The sequence below is a fragment of the Suricata suricatta genome, chromosome 3, assembly GCF_006229205.1.
Source record: "Suricata suricatta isolate VVHF042 chromosome 3, meerkat_22Aug2017_6uvM2_HiC, whole genome shotgun sequence".
NCBI classification, from domain to species: domain Eukaryota; kingdom Metazoa; phylum Chordata; class Mammalia; order Carnivora; family Herpestidae; genus Suricata; species Suricata suricatta.
Genome location: NC_043702.1, coordinates 51503641 through 51517608, shown reverse-complemented (window position 1 = coordinate 51517608; position 13968 = coordinate 51503641). Strand labels below are relative to the sequence as shown.

The window sequence follows — 13968 nt, the reverse complement described above, 5'->3', positions numbered from 1 at the left end:
TTGAATGAGAGGAGAATGGACACCCTTATCTTGCTATTTTTTTAATTTTAACATTTAAAATTTAATTCCAGTATAGTTTACAATGCAATTATATTAGTTTCAGGTATAAAATATACTAATTCAAAAATTCTATACATTGCTCAGTGCTCATCATGATAAGTGTACTCTTTAATCCCTGTTAATACTCACCTATTTAACCTCTGTCTTACCCACCTACCCACCTCTCCTCTGTCAATCATCAATTTGTTCTCTGTAGTTAAGTATCTGTCATGTGGTTTGTCTCTCCTTTTTTTTTTTTTTGTTTCTTAAATTCCACATTTGAGTGAAATCATCATACTTGTAATTCTCTGACTTATTGTACTTAACATTATATTCTCTAGCTCCATTCATGTTATTACAAATGGCAAGATTTCTTTCTTTTTCTTGGCTGAGTAATATACCATGGTACCACATCTTCTTTAGGCATTCTTTTCTCAATGGACACTTGGGCTGTTTCCATAATTTGGCTATTGTAAATAATGTTGCAATAAACATGGGGGTGCGTATATCCTTTCAAATTAGTGTCTTGTATTGTTTGGGTAAATACCTAATAGGAAGATTACCAGATCATACAGGGTAGTTATACTTCTAACTTCTTGAAGAAACTACTATTGTTTTTCCCAGTGGCTGCACCCATTTGCCTTCCCCACAACAATTCAAAAGGGTTATTTTTTCTCCAAATTCATACAAACATTTGTGACTTCTTATATTTTTTATTTTAGCTATTCTGACAGGTGTGTAGTGATATCTCATTGTAGTTTTGATTTGCATTTCTCTAATGATAAATGATGTTGAGAATCTTTTCATGTGTCTGTTGGCCATCTGTAGGTCTTTTCTGGAGGAATGTCTGTTCATATCTTCTGCCCATTTTTTTAATTGGGTTTTTTTTGGGGGGTGTTGAGTTGTATAAGTTCTTTATATATTTTGGATTATAGCCCTAGATAAGTCATTTGCAAATATCTTCAACCATTCAGTAGGTTGTCTTTTAGTTTTGTTGATTGTTTCCTCCATTGTGCAGAAGCTTTTTATTTTGCTAAAGTCCCAATCGTTTATTTTTCTTTTATTTCCCTTGTCGTAGGAGACATATCTAGAAAAATGTTGCTATGGCTTATGTCAGAGACATTACTGCCTGTGCTCCCATCTAGTATTTTTATGGTTTTAGGTCTCATATTTACATATTTAATGGATTTTGAGTTTATCTTCATGTCTGATGTAAGAAAGTGATTCAGTTTCAGTCTTTTGCATGTTGTCCAATTTTCCCAACACCATTTGTTAAAGATATTACTGTCTTTTTCCTATTGCATATTCTTGCTTCTATTTGAGATTAATTGAGCATATAATTATGGGTTTGTTTCTGAGCTTTTTATCTTGTTCCATTGAACGATGTATCTATTTTTGTGTCAGTACCATACTGTTTTGACTACTACAGCTTTGTAATGTAATTTGAAATCTGGAATTGTGATACCTCCAGTTTTATTTTCTTTCTCAAAATTGTTTTGACAACTCAGGGTCTTTTGTGGTTCCATACAAATTTTCAGATTACTTATTTTAGTTCTGTGAAAAATGCTGTTGGTATTTTGATAGGTATTACATTAAATATATACATTGCTTTGGGCAATATGGACACTTTAACAATATTTGTTCTTCCTATCCATGAGCATAGAATATCTTTCCATTTGTTTGAATCATCTCGAATTTCTTTCATTAGTGTTATACAATTTTCAAAGTATAGGCCTTTTACCTTCTTGGTTAAGTTTATTTCTAGGTATTTTACTATTTTTGTGTCATTGTAAATGGAATTGTTTTCTTAATTTCTCTTTCTGTGGCTTCATTATTAGTGCATAGAAATGTGAGGGATTTCTGTACATTAATTCTGTGCTCTGTGACCTTCCTGAATTCACTTATCAGTTCTATCAGTTCTAGTAGTTTTGATACATTTATATATATAAACTGAAAATGGTGGACAGAAGGCAGGAGAGGAGAAGCCTGAGAAGACGCAGTGAGCTGGAGCCGCTGGAGTTAATTCACGGGAGCCTCTTCTACTGCCACACAATCTCAGTTCCTGCTGTACACTCTAACACACAGTGGAAGAGACTGCGGGGTCAGTAGTGACACCTGCAGAGGTATCTTCCCTATAACGATGCTTTTTGAGGTTGCTGCTCCCATCAATCTGCTCAGTAAAAATAGCCCATCTTGTAATGGAGGAGAAAGTTCCAGTCACAGTGCTAGAAGCGATCAGCTGAAGAGGAAGCTGCAGACCTCCCAACAAAGCCTACAAAGACCTCCAAGTTTGGGTTTGCCATAGGTAGTCAGACGACAAAGAAAGCCTCAGCCATATCCATCAAACTTGGGCCAAGTAAGCCTAAAGAAACTGTTCCAACTCTTGCTCCAAAAACCCTTTCAGTAGCAGCAGACTTTAATGAAAATGTAGATGGTGAGCCAGAGGAAATGCCTCCAGAAGCTAAGAGGAGGATGAAGAATCTTGGAAGGGATACACCAACATCAGCAGAACCCAACTCCCTCAATAAAGGAAAGCATGGTTTTTCTGATAACCAGAAGCAATGGGAGCAAAATATAAAGTCTCATCTTGGAAATGTCCATGACCAAGACAATTAAATGATGTGTTTTGAAATTGGGGTGTAAGGTGGGTGTAAAGTTAAAAGAAACAGTTTCCTTTTTTAAAGAATGGTATAAGGCTATCTTTGATGTCACCGGTTTCTTTTTAGGATTTAGTGGTACACTAATACAAACTCTCAGAGAGTTTGAAATTAAGGTAATTTCTGTTTTATATGCAAATCTCAAGATATTTGCTAATTTTTTAGTTTCATGTGATTAGTTTCCAAAGGTTACAAATAATAAAAAAATCAGAAATGGTACCTTTCTAAGAATTGCATTTTTTTTAGACACAATTATTAGCACATTAAGAGGGACACAAAATGTTATTGTCTATTTAAACTGTAAGCAATTACTCTTAACTCCCTTATTACACTAAAGTGTCTGGCTCCCAGGAACAGCCTTATAGAGAGGGAGTATTATATTGGGAGGGAAATGTTATGGGACTATTGATTGAAAGTACATTAGATAAAATTAAAATACAGCTGTTTGTTTCCTAATGGGCATTTGTTTTGTTTCAAGTCATCAAAAACTAGGTATTGAATTACTGTAAGTTGGTGCAGATGCTTAGCTCTTTAAAAATTTTTTTTTATTTTATGTAAATTGTTGAGTATTTGAAATAGTCCACTTCACCTTAACGGGTCTTGTCTACCTTCATTAGTCTTCAAAGACCATTTGCTACCAAAGTAAATCAGTATTTTGAATGTGCTTCTCTTGGTTTTTGTTATTAGCTAGTTGTTGCAAGTATTTCCACCAGATCTTGAAGAAAATCATAAAAAAGCTATTTCTTTTAAAATACAAACCACCACCAAAAATTTAAATGTACATAATACTTAAATATGCAGCTGTTTTTATTTTTTAAAAGGAAGAAACACCAAAAAGACAACATTGTATTAAGATGAAAATGAGAAAGATGCACTTTCTGTAACTTTGTTAAAGCTTAATTTAAGTTACTAACTTGTAAAAGCGAATTTGATTTTAACTTAATACAAGAATTCTTATTTTAGGACAGTACTATGGTTTATTTGAAATATACACATAGTAACCAATGGCCTCTCAAAAGCACATTTTAGGTACTGAAGATAAAAAGAAAATGCATCTTTAAATATATTTTATGGAATCTTTGACCACAGATACACTGTTAGATCTGTGTGTTATAGGTTTTTAAAAAATATTTGTATATGAATTCTTTTTTAATGTGATAAACACATCTTTAAAAGCATAGTCACAGATAAAGAAACATACAGTATAATGATTTCCTTGAAAACTCCTGCAATGTTTAATTTTGAGGCAGCTTCAGACTATTTTATTGGTGGGAACTACTCGCCAACCTCTTTTAATAGGTAATAACTCCAGAGAAGCAGCCTGTATATATTCCTAACACTTGTTCATTTGCATTTGAGTTTAGAGTAACCCTCCGTAAAACAATGGAAATGTATATAGAACTGTTGGTTCTTACAATGTAGACAAACTTTCCACTTTTGTCCATTTTACTGCTTATGTTAAAATAACATCCCTCTCCTACATATTCTTTTCTTGACTCAAATATTAACCTAAGGTCAAGACAGGAGAGAAATGACTGAGATGAATGTCTTTACTAAAATACCAATAAATTTGTCAAACTAAAAAAAAATATATATATATATATATATATATATATATATACACATAATGTCATATATAAAGTCTTTAGGGTTTTCTCATCTTATGTGCAAATAGTGAAAGTTTTACTTCTTCCTTACCCATTTGGATGCTTTTTATTTCTTTCTCTTGTTTTATTTCTTTCTCTTGACCACTGTGGCTGACTTCCAGTACAAAGTTGAATAAAAGTGGTAAGAGTGTACATCCTTGTTTTGTTCCTGATCTTAGGAAGAAAGCTCTCAGTTTTTCCCAATTGAGTATTATATCAGTTAAAGGTGTTTCATATATGCCCTTTATGATGCTGAAGTATGTTCTCTCTAACCCTACTTAATTGAGGGTTTTTATTATGAATGGATGTTGTACACTGTCAAATGCTTTTTCTGCTTTTACTGAAATGATCATATAATTTTTATACTTTCTCTTTTGATATGTATCATATTGATTGATTTGCAAATATTGAACCAGTCTTGCAATGCAGGAATAAATCCCACTTGATCATGGTGAATGTTTTTTAATATATTGTTGGATTCACTTAGCTAACGTTTTGTTGAAGATTTTTGCATCTATGTTCATCAGAGATATTGGCCTATAGATCTCTTTTTTTTTTAGTGTGTTGATCTGGTTTTGGTATCAGAGTAATGCAGGTCTCATAGAACAAATCTGAAAGTTTTCCTTCCTCTTCTATTTTTTGGAATAGTTTGAAAAGAATCAGTAATAACTCTTCTTCAAACGTTTGGTAGAATTCATCTGTGAAGCCAGCTGGTCCTGGACCTTTGCTTGTTGGGAACTTTTTGATTACTGACTCAATTTCATTGCTGGTAATTTGCCTGTTCAAATGTTATATTTCTTCCTGATTTGATTTGGAAAGGTTATAAGTTTCTATGGATTTATCCAGTTCTTCTAGGTTGTCCACCCTTATCTTGCTCCTGATCTTAGGATAAAGCACTCAGTTTTTCACCATTAAGTAAGATGCTAGATACAGGCTTTTTGTAGTGCTCTTTTATTAAACTGAGGCTATTTCCCTCTATTCCTAATTTGCTGAGAGTTTTTATCATGAGTGTTGAGTTTTCTCAAATTCTTTTACTTCATCAATTGACATGATCATATGATTTTTCTTCTTTAGCTGTTGATAATGATGTTTTATATTACTGATTTTCAAATTGCTGAACCAGTCTTAACTTGGTGATGGTGTAAAATTCTTTTTATATATTACTGAGTTCAGTTTGTTTATATTTTATTGAGAATTTGAGTCTAAGTTCATGAGAGATTAGTCTGTAGCTTTTTTTTTTTTTAATATATTGTCCTTGTCTGATTTTGGTATCAGGGCAATAATAACCTCATAAAATAAGTTGGAGAGTCTTTCCTCCTCTTCTATTTCCTGGAAGAAATGTATAAAATTTATCTTCTTTAAATCTTTGTTTTAAGTTTATTTATTTATTTTTGAGAGAAAAGAGTGAGAGAGAGAGAGAGAGAGAGAGAGAGAGAGAGAGAGAGAGAGAGAGAGAGAATTCCAAGCAGGCTCCACACTGTTAGCAGTGCCTGATGTGGGGCTCAAACTCATGAACTGTGAGATTATGTCCTGAGCCAAAATCAAACTTAAACGACTGAGCCACCAAGTGCCCTGAAATTGGTGTTCTTTAAATTCTTGGCACAATTCTCTAGTAAAGTCCTGTGGATCTAGAAATTTCTTTTGGGAGGAGCTATATTATGCATTCTTCTAACATCAAATTTCTGAACATAAATTTGTAGTATTTTCATATTATTTTTTAATTGCTCCAAGTTCTGTAGTAGTATAACCTGTATCATTTGTGTCTTCTTTCTTTTTAATCTTTGTCAGTATTGCTAGGGGCTTATAAGTTTCATTGATTTTTCCCCCCAGAGAAGCAGCTTTTTGTTTCATTGATTTTTCTCTATTGTTTTTCTGTTTTCAACTTCAGATATCTCTGAACTTGAACTTTACTATTTTCTTCTTTCCACTTGTTTTATTTTTTCTCTTCTTTTCTAGCTTTTTAATGCAGAGGCTTATTTATTGGAGACTTTTTCTCATGTCAAATATAAGCATTTAATGCTATAAATTTTCTTCTGAGCACTGTTTTAGTTACTTCCCATATAACTTGATATGTCAGTTTTCCATTTCCACCTATTCTATGTATTTTTTAAATTTCCTTTGAGCTTTATTCTTTGATTCATAGATTATTTAAGAGATAAGTTAATTTCCTGTTGTTTTTCTATTATCAATTTCTAGTTTAATTTCATTATGGTCAGAGACATATTATAATCATATTGTGTATGACTATAATTCCTTTAAATGTGTTAAGGTTTGTCTTATGGCCTAGAATGTGGTATCACAGTGAATATTTCATGGGCACTTGAAAAAAATATGTGTTCTACTGTTGATGGGTGGAGTTCTAAATAAATTAGTTAAATCCTGATGCCTTATGATATTTTTCAGATCTGCTAAATCCTTGATGATTTTTTGGTCTAGTAAATCTATCTACTGTTGAGAGAGAATTGCTGAAGTCTTTAATCATAACTGGTACATGAACATTTAGAATCATCATGTCTTCCTGGTATATTGAATCTTTTATAATAATGCAAGGTTTCTCTTTGTCTCTAATAATATTCTTTGTTATGAAGTCTATCTTATCATAAATCAATATAGATATTCATGCTTTTTATTTTTATTACTGTTTTCATGACATATTCTTTTCTATATTTTTACTTTCAACCTAGTTATCTATATTGTTGTACAGTGAGTTTCTTTTGTTGATAGCATATAACTGGGAAATTTTTTCAATCTTCTCTGAAAATCTCTGTCTTCTGCTTATTATATTTGGACCATTTACATGTAAGGTAATTGTTTATATGTTATTCAGTATGCCATTTATTATTTGTTTCCTATTTATTTCCTTTGGTTCTCATTTCTATGTTTATCTTTTCTTGTTTTATAAGTTACTTGAAAGTTTTTGTAGTACTCCATCTTGATTTATTTATATTCTTTTTAATTGTATCTCTTTGTAAAGCTTTCAGAATAGTTGTTGTAGATTTTACAATATACATATTTATCACAATCTCTTGGCATATGCATTTAAATACTTCAAATGAAATATAGATATCTTACTTATATTTGGGTCCCTTAAACGTCCCTACTTTTAAATATCATTGAGTATCAGATGACTTATAATTTTGTTTTAATCATCAAATATGATTTATACAACTTAGGAAAATGACAGTTTGAGGATTAATTTTATGTGTCAAACCCTGACTGGGCCACGTGGTGTCCAGATATTTGGTCAAATGTTATTCTGGTGTTTCTGTGAATTTTGGATTAGTCTCACATGTGAATATATTAGCTGAGTAAAGTAGATTTTTCTCCCTAATGTGGGCAGAACTCATCCAGTCAGTTGCAGGCCTGAATAGAACAAAAGGCTGATCCTTCCCAGAGTAAGAAGGAATTCTTCCTGCCTGACTGCCTTTGACCTGGGACCTAATTTTTTCCTGCCTTCAGACTTAAACATTGTCTTTCCTGGGAAAGGAAAGCATCCCTGCTCTTCTCAGATACCCCTCTGTGGTTCCCAGGCTCGCCCAGGAGCCTCTGTGCTCACTAAGCCCACAGGAAATCAGAAGAATGCCTCAGTTCTATTTGCCCACCCTTGCTTGGGGCCAGAAATACCACTGTCTTACTATTTTTCTGGACCCGCTGAGGGATCTGAGGGATCAAAACACATAACTACTTTGTCTGGATCCAAGACTAACCTGTGGTTTCTGTTATTTCCACCCACCCCTTGGTATTGGATGGAAAAATAGTAAGGATCCTTCTCAGGCAGACTAAACTACCTAACTCTCTTTGCATTACCAGTTTCTCCCTTCTGCAGCTAGAGTGTTCTTACAATATTTGACCAGGGGCAGTCTGGGAAAAGGATCTTGCTACTACTCATAATGGTTTCCTCGCTCAGGAAAAAAACTGCATTGGTCCATTCACACCCACACACAAACACACACATACGGATGGTTTTAGCTGCTCTCTAAGAGTCTTCCTGTTCCTCCAGAAGCTGAGATTTAAAGGTTTTGAACTCTAAGTTTAGTGAAAGAACTGCCAGTGGTTAGGGGTTAGTCACTTCTTATCCAGAGAAATGGCTTAAGTCTCAACAACCGCTCTGCGGACCCCACACTCACCCCTGCCTACTCCTACACTATAATGAGGCTGACCAAGAGAAGGGAAAGGTATCTCTAAAATGGACGGATCTTAGGAAGGCTACCTCTATGATAACATCTTTTCTCCTTTGTGGGGAAGATGAGCTACCACTTTCCTCTGTGTACCAGTCTGTTAGGGATGTTGTAACAAAATCACCACAAACTGGGTGGCCTTATGGTAGAGATATGTCATCTCACAGTACTGGAGGCTGAAGTCCAGGAGTCAGGTGTGGCAGGGTCCGTTCCTTCTGGAGACTCTGAGGGAAGGATTGATTTCAGACCTCTCTCCTTGATCTGTGGATGGCTGTCTTATCCCTGTGTCTCTTTATTTTACTTCTTTTTGTGTGTCAATTTCCCCTTTTTACAAGGATATCTGTCATATTGAATTAGGTTCAATCTAACCCTAAAAACTTCATTTTAACTTAATTTACTTTGCAAAGTCCCAATCTTACAAATCCTGAAGTGCTGAGATTTAGGATTCCAAAATACCTTTTTTTTCAGGGGGACAAAATTCAGCCCACAACACTCCCCAGAGCCACCAATGGGCAAAAAGAGAGTGATGATGACTATGTGTCTACCTTGTCAGTGGACTTCCAAGTCTCCCCCGTGCTTCCTGAGCAGCCAAGAAAAATGTGGAGTCCTCCACACCCCACTCCACTTCTAGCTGCCTGTGCCCCAGCAGCTCCAAGTTTTGAAGAGGAATGTTAGTTATCAGATGTATTTTGCACATTCCCTCAAGCAGTAAGAGTTAAGTACCTAGATAAGAAGAGAGGACACAATATTACCAGGACTGCCACAATGTGGGAGAAAGAAGCACCCACAATTGAGAGAGGGAGTATTTTGCTACAATGTGGGGGTAAGCTGGGAGATGCAACTAAATCTCAGGGATTCCAGATGCCTAAGGGACACTTTGGGGGGGATCCTCATCCACAGGGCCTGTTAGGAGTACTTATGACCCACAGACAGAACCAGAATTTCAATCCCCTACCAAGAACAGCATTTCAACCTTGTCAAAGCTCTTAGGTAAGGCCACCTCCACTCCTCCATCTCTCCCGGACAGAAGGGAGGGCCAAAGCAGGGGAGGCTGGAGGCCAACCGTGTCCCATCCTCTACTCTAAAACACCAGGGTCTATTTAGCCAAATCTTAATCTAACTATAACATGGATGTTTTTTATAAATAGAGCTGAATCATTCAAGTCAGAATTCCACTGAATATACAAAAGTGAGAAGTTATGGGCTGAGAAAGTGTTAAGGGAACTGCTATCCAGCAGGAAACAGACATTTGATAGATCAAAACTAAAGAAAGTGACTGGAAAAAACCATGACAGACTTGTTCCTCAGTGAGTTGAGACTCTAAATAGTAGAAAAGTGTGCAGGCACACACAGCACTGTGGCACAGTCCACTTTAGTGCCTGCTCTTTGACTTAGCATGAGCTCATGGACAGATTCTCCTGCCATTAGGTATTCTTCAAACATATCATTCTTAATGTTTATTTATTTATTTTGAAAGAGTGAGAGTGAGAGCAGGGGAGGGGCAGAGAGAGAGGGAGAGAGAATCCTAAGCAGGATCTGCACTGCCAATGATACGGGGCTCGAACTCACGAACCATGAGATCATGGCCTGAGCTGAAATTGAGTCAGATGCTTAACTGACTGAGCCAACCAGGTGCCCCTCACATATAATTTTTATAGTTTCCGTCATCCATCTTATAAACATATTATGATGTATGTAACCTTTCTTCTATTGTATATTCAGGATACACCTAATGTTTTAGAATCATAAATCATGTCATAATAATCTTCATATACACAGCTATCCTTTATTTCTATTTGAAAGAGAAAAAGACATTGTTATGCCTCCTAGTTTTTTCAAATGGGAGGATTAATGTTAACCACTTCCAGACATTAACTGACTTGCCTTCATCATATGCTAAACACGTCTTCTGACAATGGATAATTGTCTATATTATCAGTACATGAAAATGTCCTTTATATCTAATGTAAAACTTGAAAACCTGACTCATTTTCTCACCCATTTTCCCATATACTATTATTGTCTTATATTAGTTGATGAACTCTATTTTACTTATAGAATATAACCATAATATTCTGTGTATGTTTTAGCTAAATTTACTTATGTCAGCTAATTTCATTAGCATGGAGAAACTCATGAGTTAGAAATTTATATACCTAATTTCAAAACCCATCAAAGTGAGAGAGTATGGCATGATAGAAACCACTTGTGACCACAAATATATCAAACACACAGGTCTGAAATTAACCGGAATATTACTGCATGCCAGAAGATAGCAGCAAAGTAGTGACAAAGAATAACAGCTTCACTATTAATTAATTAAATATGGCTGGAACTCTGGATCTTCCATTTCCATGACAAATTATTTCCTCTCTCTATGTTCCATTCCTAGTCTGAATATTGGGGATAATCATAGTAACTATTTCAAGGTTGATGAACAGATTAAAGGAGAAAATTCCTATAAAGGGCCAGGAAAGTCCCATAAAATGTGATCAGTTAATGTTAGCTGTTAATATCATGAATTAGAAGTCACAGGTTAACCTCAGTCTAGCTACAGATATTTGGGCTCTAACAGACACAATTCAAATCTTTACTCAGGGCTATTTGCTCCCTGACTCAGATATAAGATAATAAGTCAGTTTTATTAACCTGACACCAATTTTATTTCAATATACAAATACAGATATAATAATGCATCTGTCAGTATTTATATTATCATAATAAATAAAGACAAAATGGAAAAGTAATTTTTCACTATTATAATGAACGTGTATCTTATATTCTCCAAGTTTCTTTAAGTTCTTTCACAGCACGCCAAGTATTGACTAGGGAACATAATTGAATGAAATTCAAGAAGTAAGTGTAAAGAAGTATGACGTAGTTAGGTTTAGCTTGACATATAAAAATTATGTCTTGATAGCACACACACAACTTTCAGTGGAGCCTAATATGGACCATGGCATAACTTCACAAAATAAGAAACTATGTAACAGCACCAAGTGAAATTCCAGCCAATGGCTGCTCTGCGTCACCACACTGCAGGGTGAGGGAGGAGTCTGCTGGAGTAGAATTTGGAGCTCTTCCACTGTTTATGAGAAAGCTTATCTTGACCTCCTACGTAAACCTGGGTAGTAGGCCCCCTTTTTTGTAGAGGTCTTCACCATGGATAACTGTAAATTTCACATTTTCTTTATTTGTGTTCTAGTTAAGATATCAAATGACCAGGAATGTGGAAGAAGAAGGGATGCCTAAGATAAAGGATTTGAAAGAATGTTTCTCAGATTCTGGGCGGATGCGGGAAATGTGAAAATTGCTAAGCTTCTGACTCTCCCCCGCCTATAGGACAGGGTGAGAGGTGAGGCAGGAAGGTGCCTGCAGCAGGCCGGAGCACAGAGGTAAGCCTTGTTGGCTTTGGCAATGCCTGTTCCTATTATAAGAACACCACTGGCATGATGCTGCCAACTCCCTAAAAGAGTATAACATGTCTAACACTCAAGATTAATGCTCCTTTTCTGCACCACAGGATGTTATAAATAAAGCTGTAGCTTTTTATGTACTATCAAGTAGTACACTACCCTATAGAAAGCAGATGAAAGAAACCCAAGAAAGCCTAATTTTGCAGAGAGGGGGAACAAAAAACTGACATCACTGATCTATTTTAAACACATTTCAAAATACCTTAGGAAATGTTCACACTCTGTGGGAATAAGGACCAAGTCTACAATCCAATACACAAAGAGTGTGTGTGTGTGTGTGTGTGTGTGTGTGTGTGTGTGTTTGTACCTGATATATATGAATTTTTCACACACACACACACACACACACACACACACACACACACACACTCACAGAGAACTAAAAGACAGCTCTTGGAATTACCTGTGGGGAAAAGAATACATATTATTGTGGTGGTAGTTTCGTGGTGAAAGAGATCTTGTTCTAAATCCTTCACTTTCTAGAACAGTGGCATCTCTCCCAGTAGCATATGGAGCCCTGGAACTTTCGACCTACCTGCGCTGGTGTTGGTGCTGGGGCTGGCCAGCAGCTGCCCGGAGCCCGGGGCTGGTGGTGGGGGCTGCCCATCATTCAGCTGCTTGACTCGTTTGCGGTGGGATTTACCGTTGTAATGGACCTGCGCCTGGGCTGCGGAGTTCAGCTGGATGTTGCATACCTCACAGAAGGAGAACAGAATTTTCTTTTTCTCTTTACTCAGCTGATCCTCAGGCCAGTCATTCTTTATCCCCTTTTCTTCAAAGCCCCGTAGAAAAGTTGCCATATTCACAATACCATCTTCAGGGTAGTTGTTAGGGCTTAATGAGTACTTCATACCTGAAATTTAGAAAAGTACAAATGCTTGCAAAATATTTGCTTTCTGATTTTCTAATATGATTACAATTAATTTTCATGATATGGGTTAGGCTAAAAGTCTCCCAGATACTCAATGGACACTCTTTGAAGAAGTCATCATAGCTATCTAATTGAACAAATATTGTCTGAACATTTTTCCTCTGTCTGCAGTGTTTCTTACTTCATTCCTGACCCATCCTCCTTCCATATCCCAATTCTGTTGCCCTTTTAACCCCTGCCCACCCTTAAGATCTTAGCTGGAAAACTACCATCTCTGGGCAGCCCATCAGCTCCTACAGTGCTATGTGACCGCCCTTCAGAGCATCTATGATCCTGTGTATTTCATACATAGTTGTGCAATTTGATCTTTGTGTTTCTCTGATAGACTGTTAGCACTATGAAGGCAGTTACTTCATTTCTGGATGTTCCCCTAGGCCTAGAACTGTACTCTTTACATAATAGGCATTTAAATATCTTTTGAAGGAAAGAATAAATGTTATGAACTCAGAACTGTGAAAAGGATTAAGAATAGACACAAAAGTATATGTAATACATGTGCACCTGACAACAGTCACATATCCTAACCAGGGGAGGAGGTTAAAACAAAGATCAAAACACAGTATGTCTGCAACTTACATTAGGTTGTGTTCCAAAAGCCCCTTTATAAGTCAGTCAGTGGGAATTTGAACATGCTTTCTTATAGTTGTAGTGAAATAAACTGTATTTGGGTTTCCAGATTAGCCCATAAATATCAATTTAATTTTTGATGAGGTTGAAATGCAGAACATCTGAAATAAAAAAATAAAAGAAATAAATAGCAAACTAGTAACTGAAAAATAGAAAAAGAGGAGAGCAGACTAAGATACAATTTTAAAGTGCAGGGTTTTTTTCCCTTAATTTATTTAGATAAGGGCATACTGATAGGTTATAACTTAAATGAAGATTTTAAAGGAGACTTTTCAGTACCTCAAGGATCTTGGGGGATCATGATGGCCTTGGCTTTTTATTTCTGACACTCCTGGTCACGAAATGTATGGAGGTTTTTCCCCACGCCAAGCAATTCTCCATGACACCAGCTGGGTGTACTTCAGTGTAACTCAA

General features: G+C 35.8%; 1 protein-coding gene and 1 pseudogene across 1 annotated transcript in view; one reads left to right on the top strand and one right to left on the bottom strand.

Moving 5' to 3' along the window:
* Positions 1-13642, bottom strand: part of ZNF385B (zinc finger protein 385B) — a gene marked incomplete at its 3' end in the record, with an annotated part of 313134 nt that extends 299492 nt beyond the window's left edge. The window contains exons 1-2 of the mRNA XM_029933294.1: positions 13504-13642; positions 12532-12849 (exon numbers count right to left, since the gene is read on the bottom strand). Of these exons, the coding sequence (XP_029789154.1) occupies positions 12532-12847 (316 nt within the window). The remainder of the gene's footprint in view (positions 1-12531; positions 12850-13503) is intronic.
* On the top strand, positions 2180-2655 carry LOC115287660 (annotated as a pseudogene).
* Positions 13643-13968: the final 326 nt, after the last annotated feature.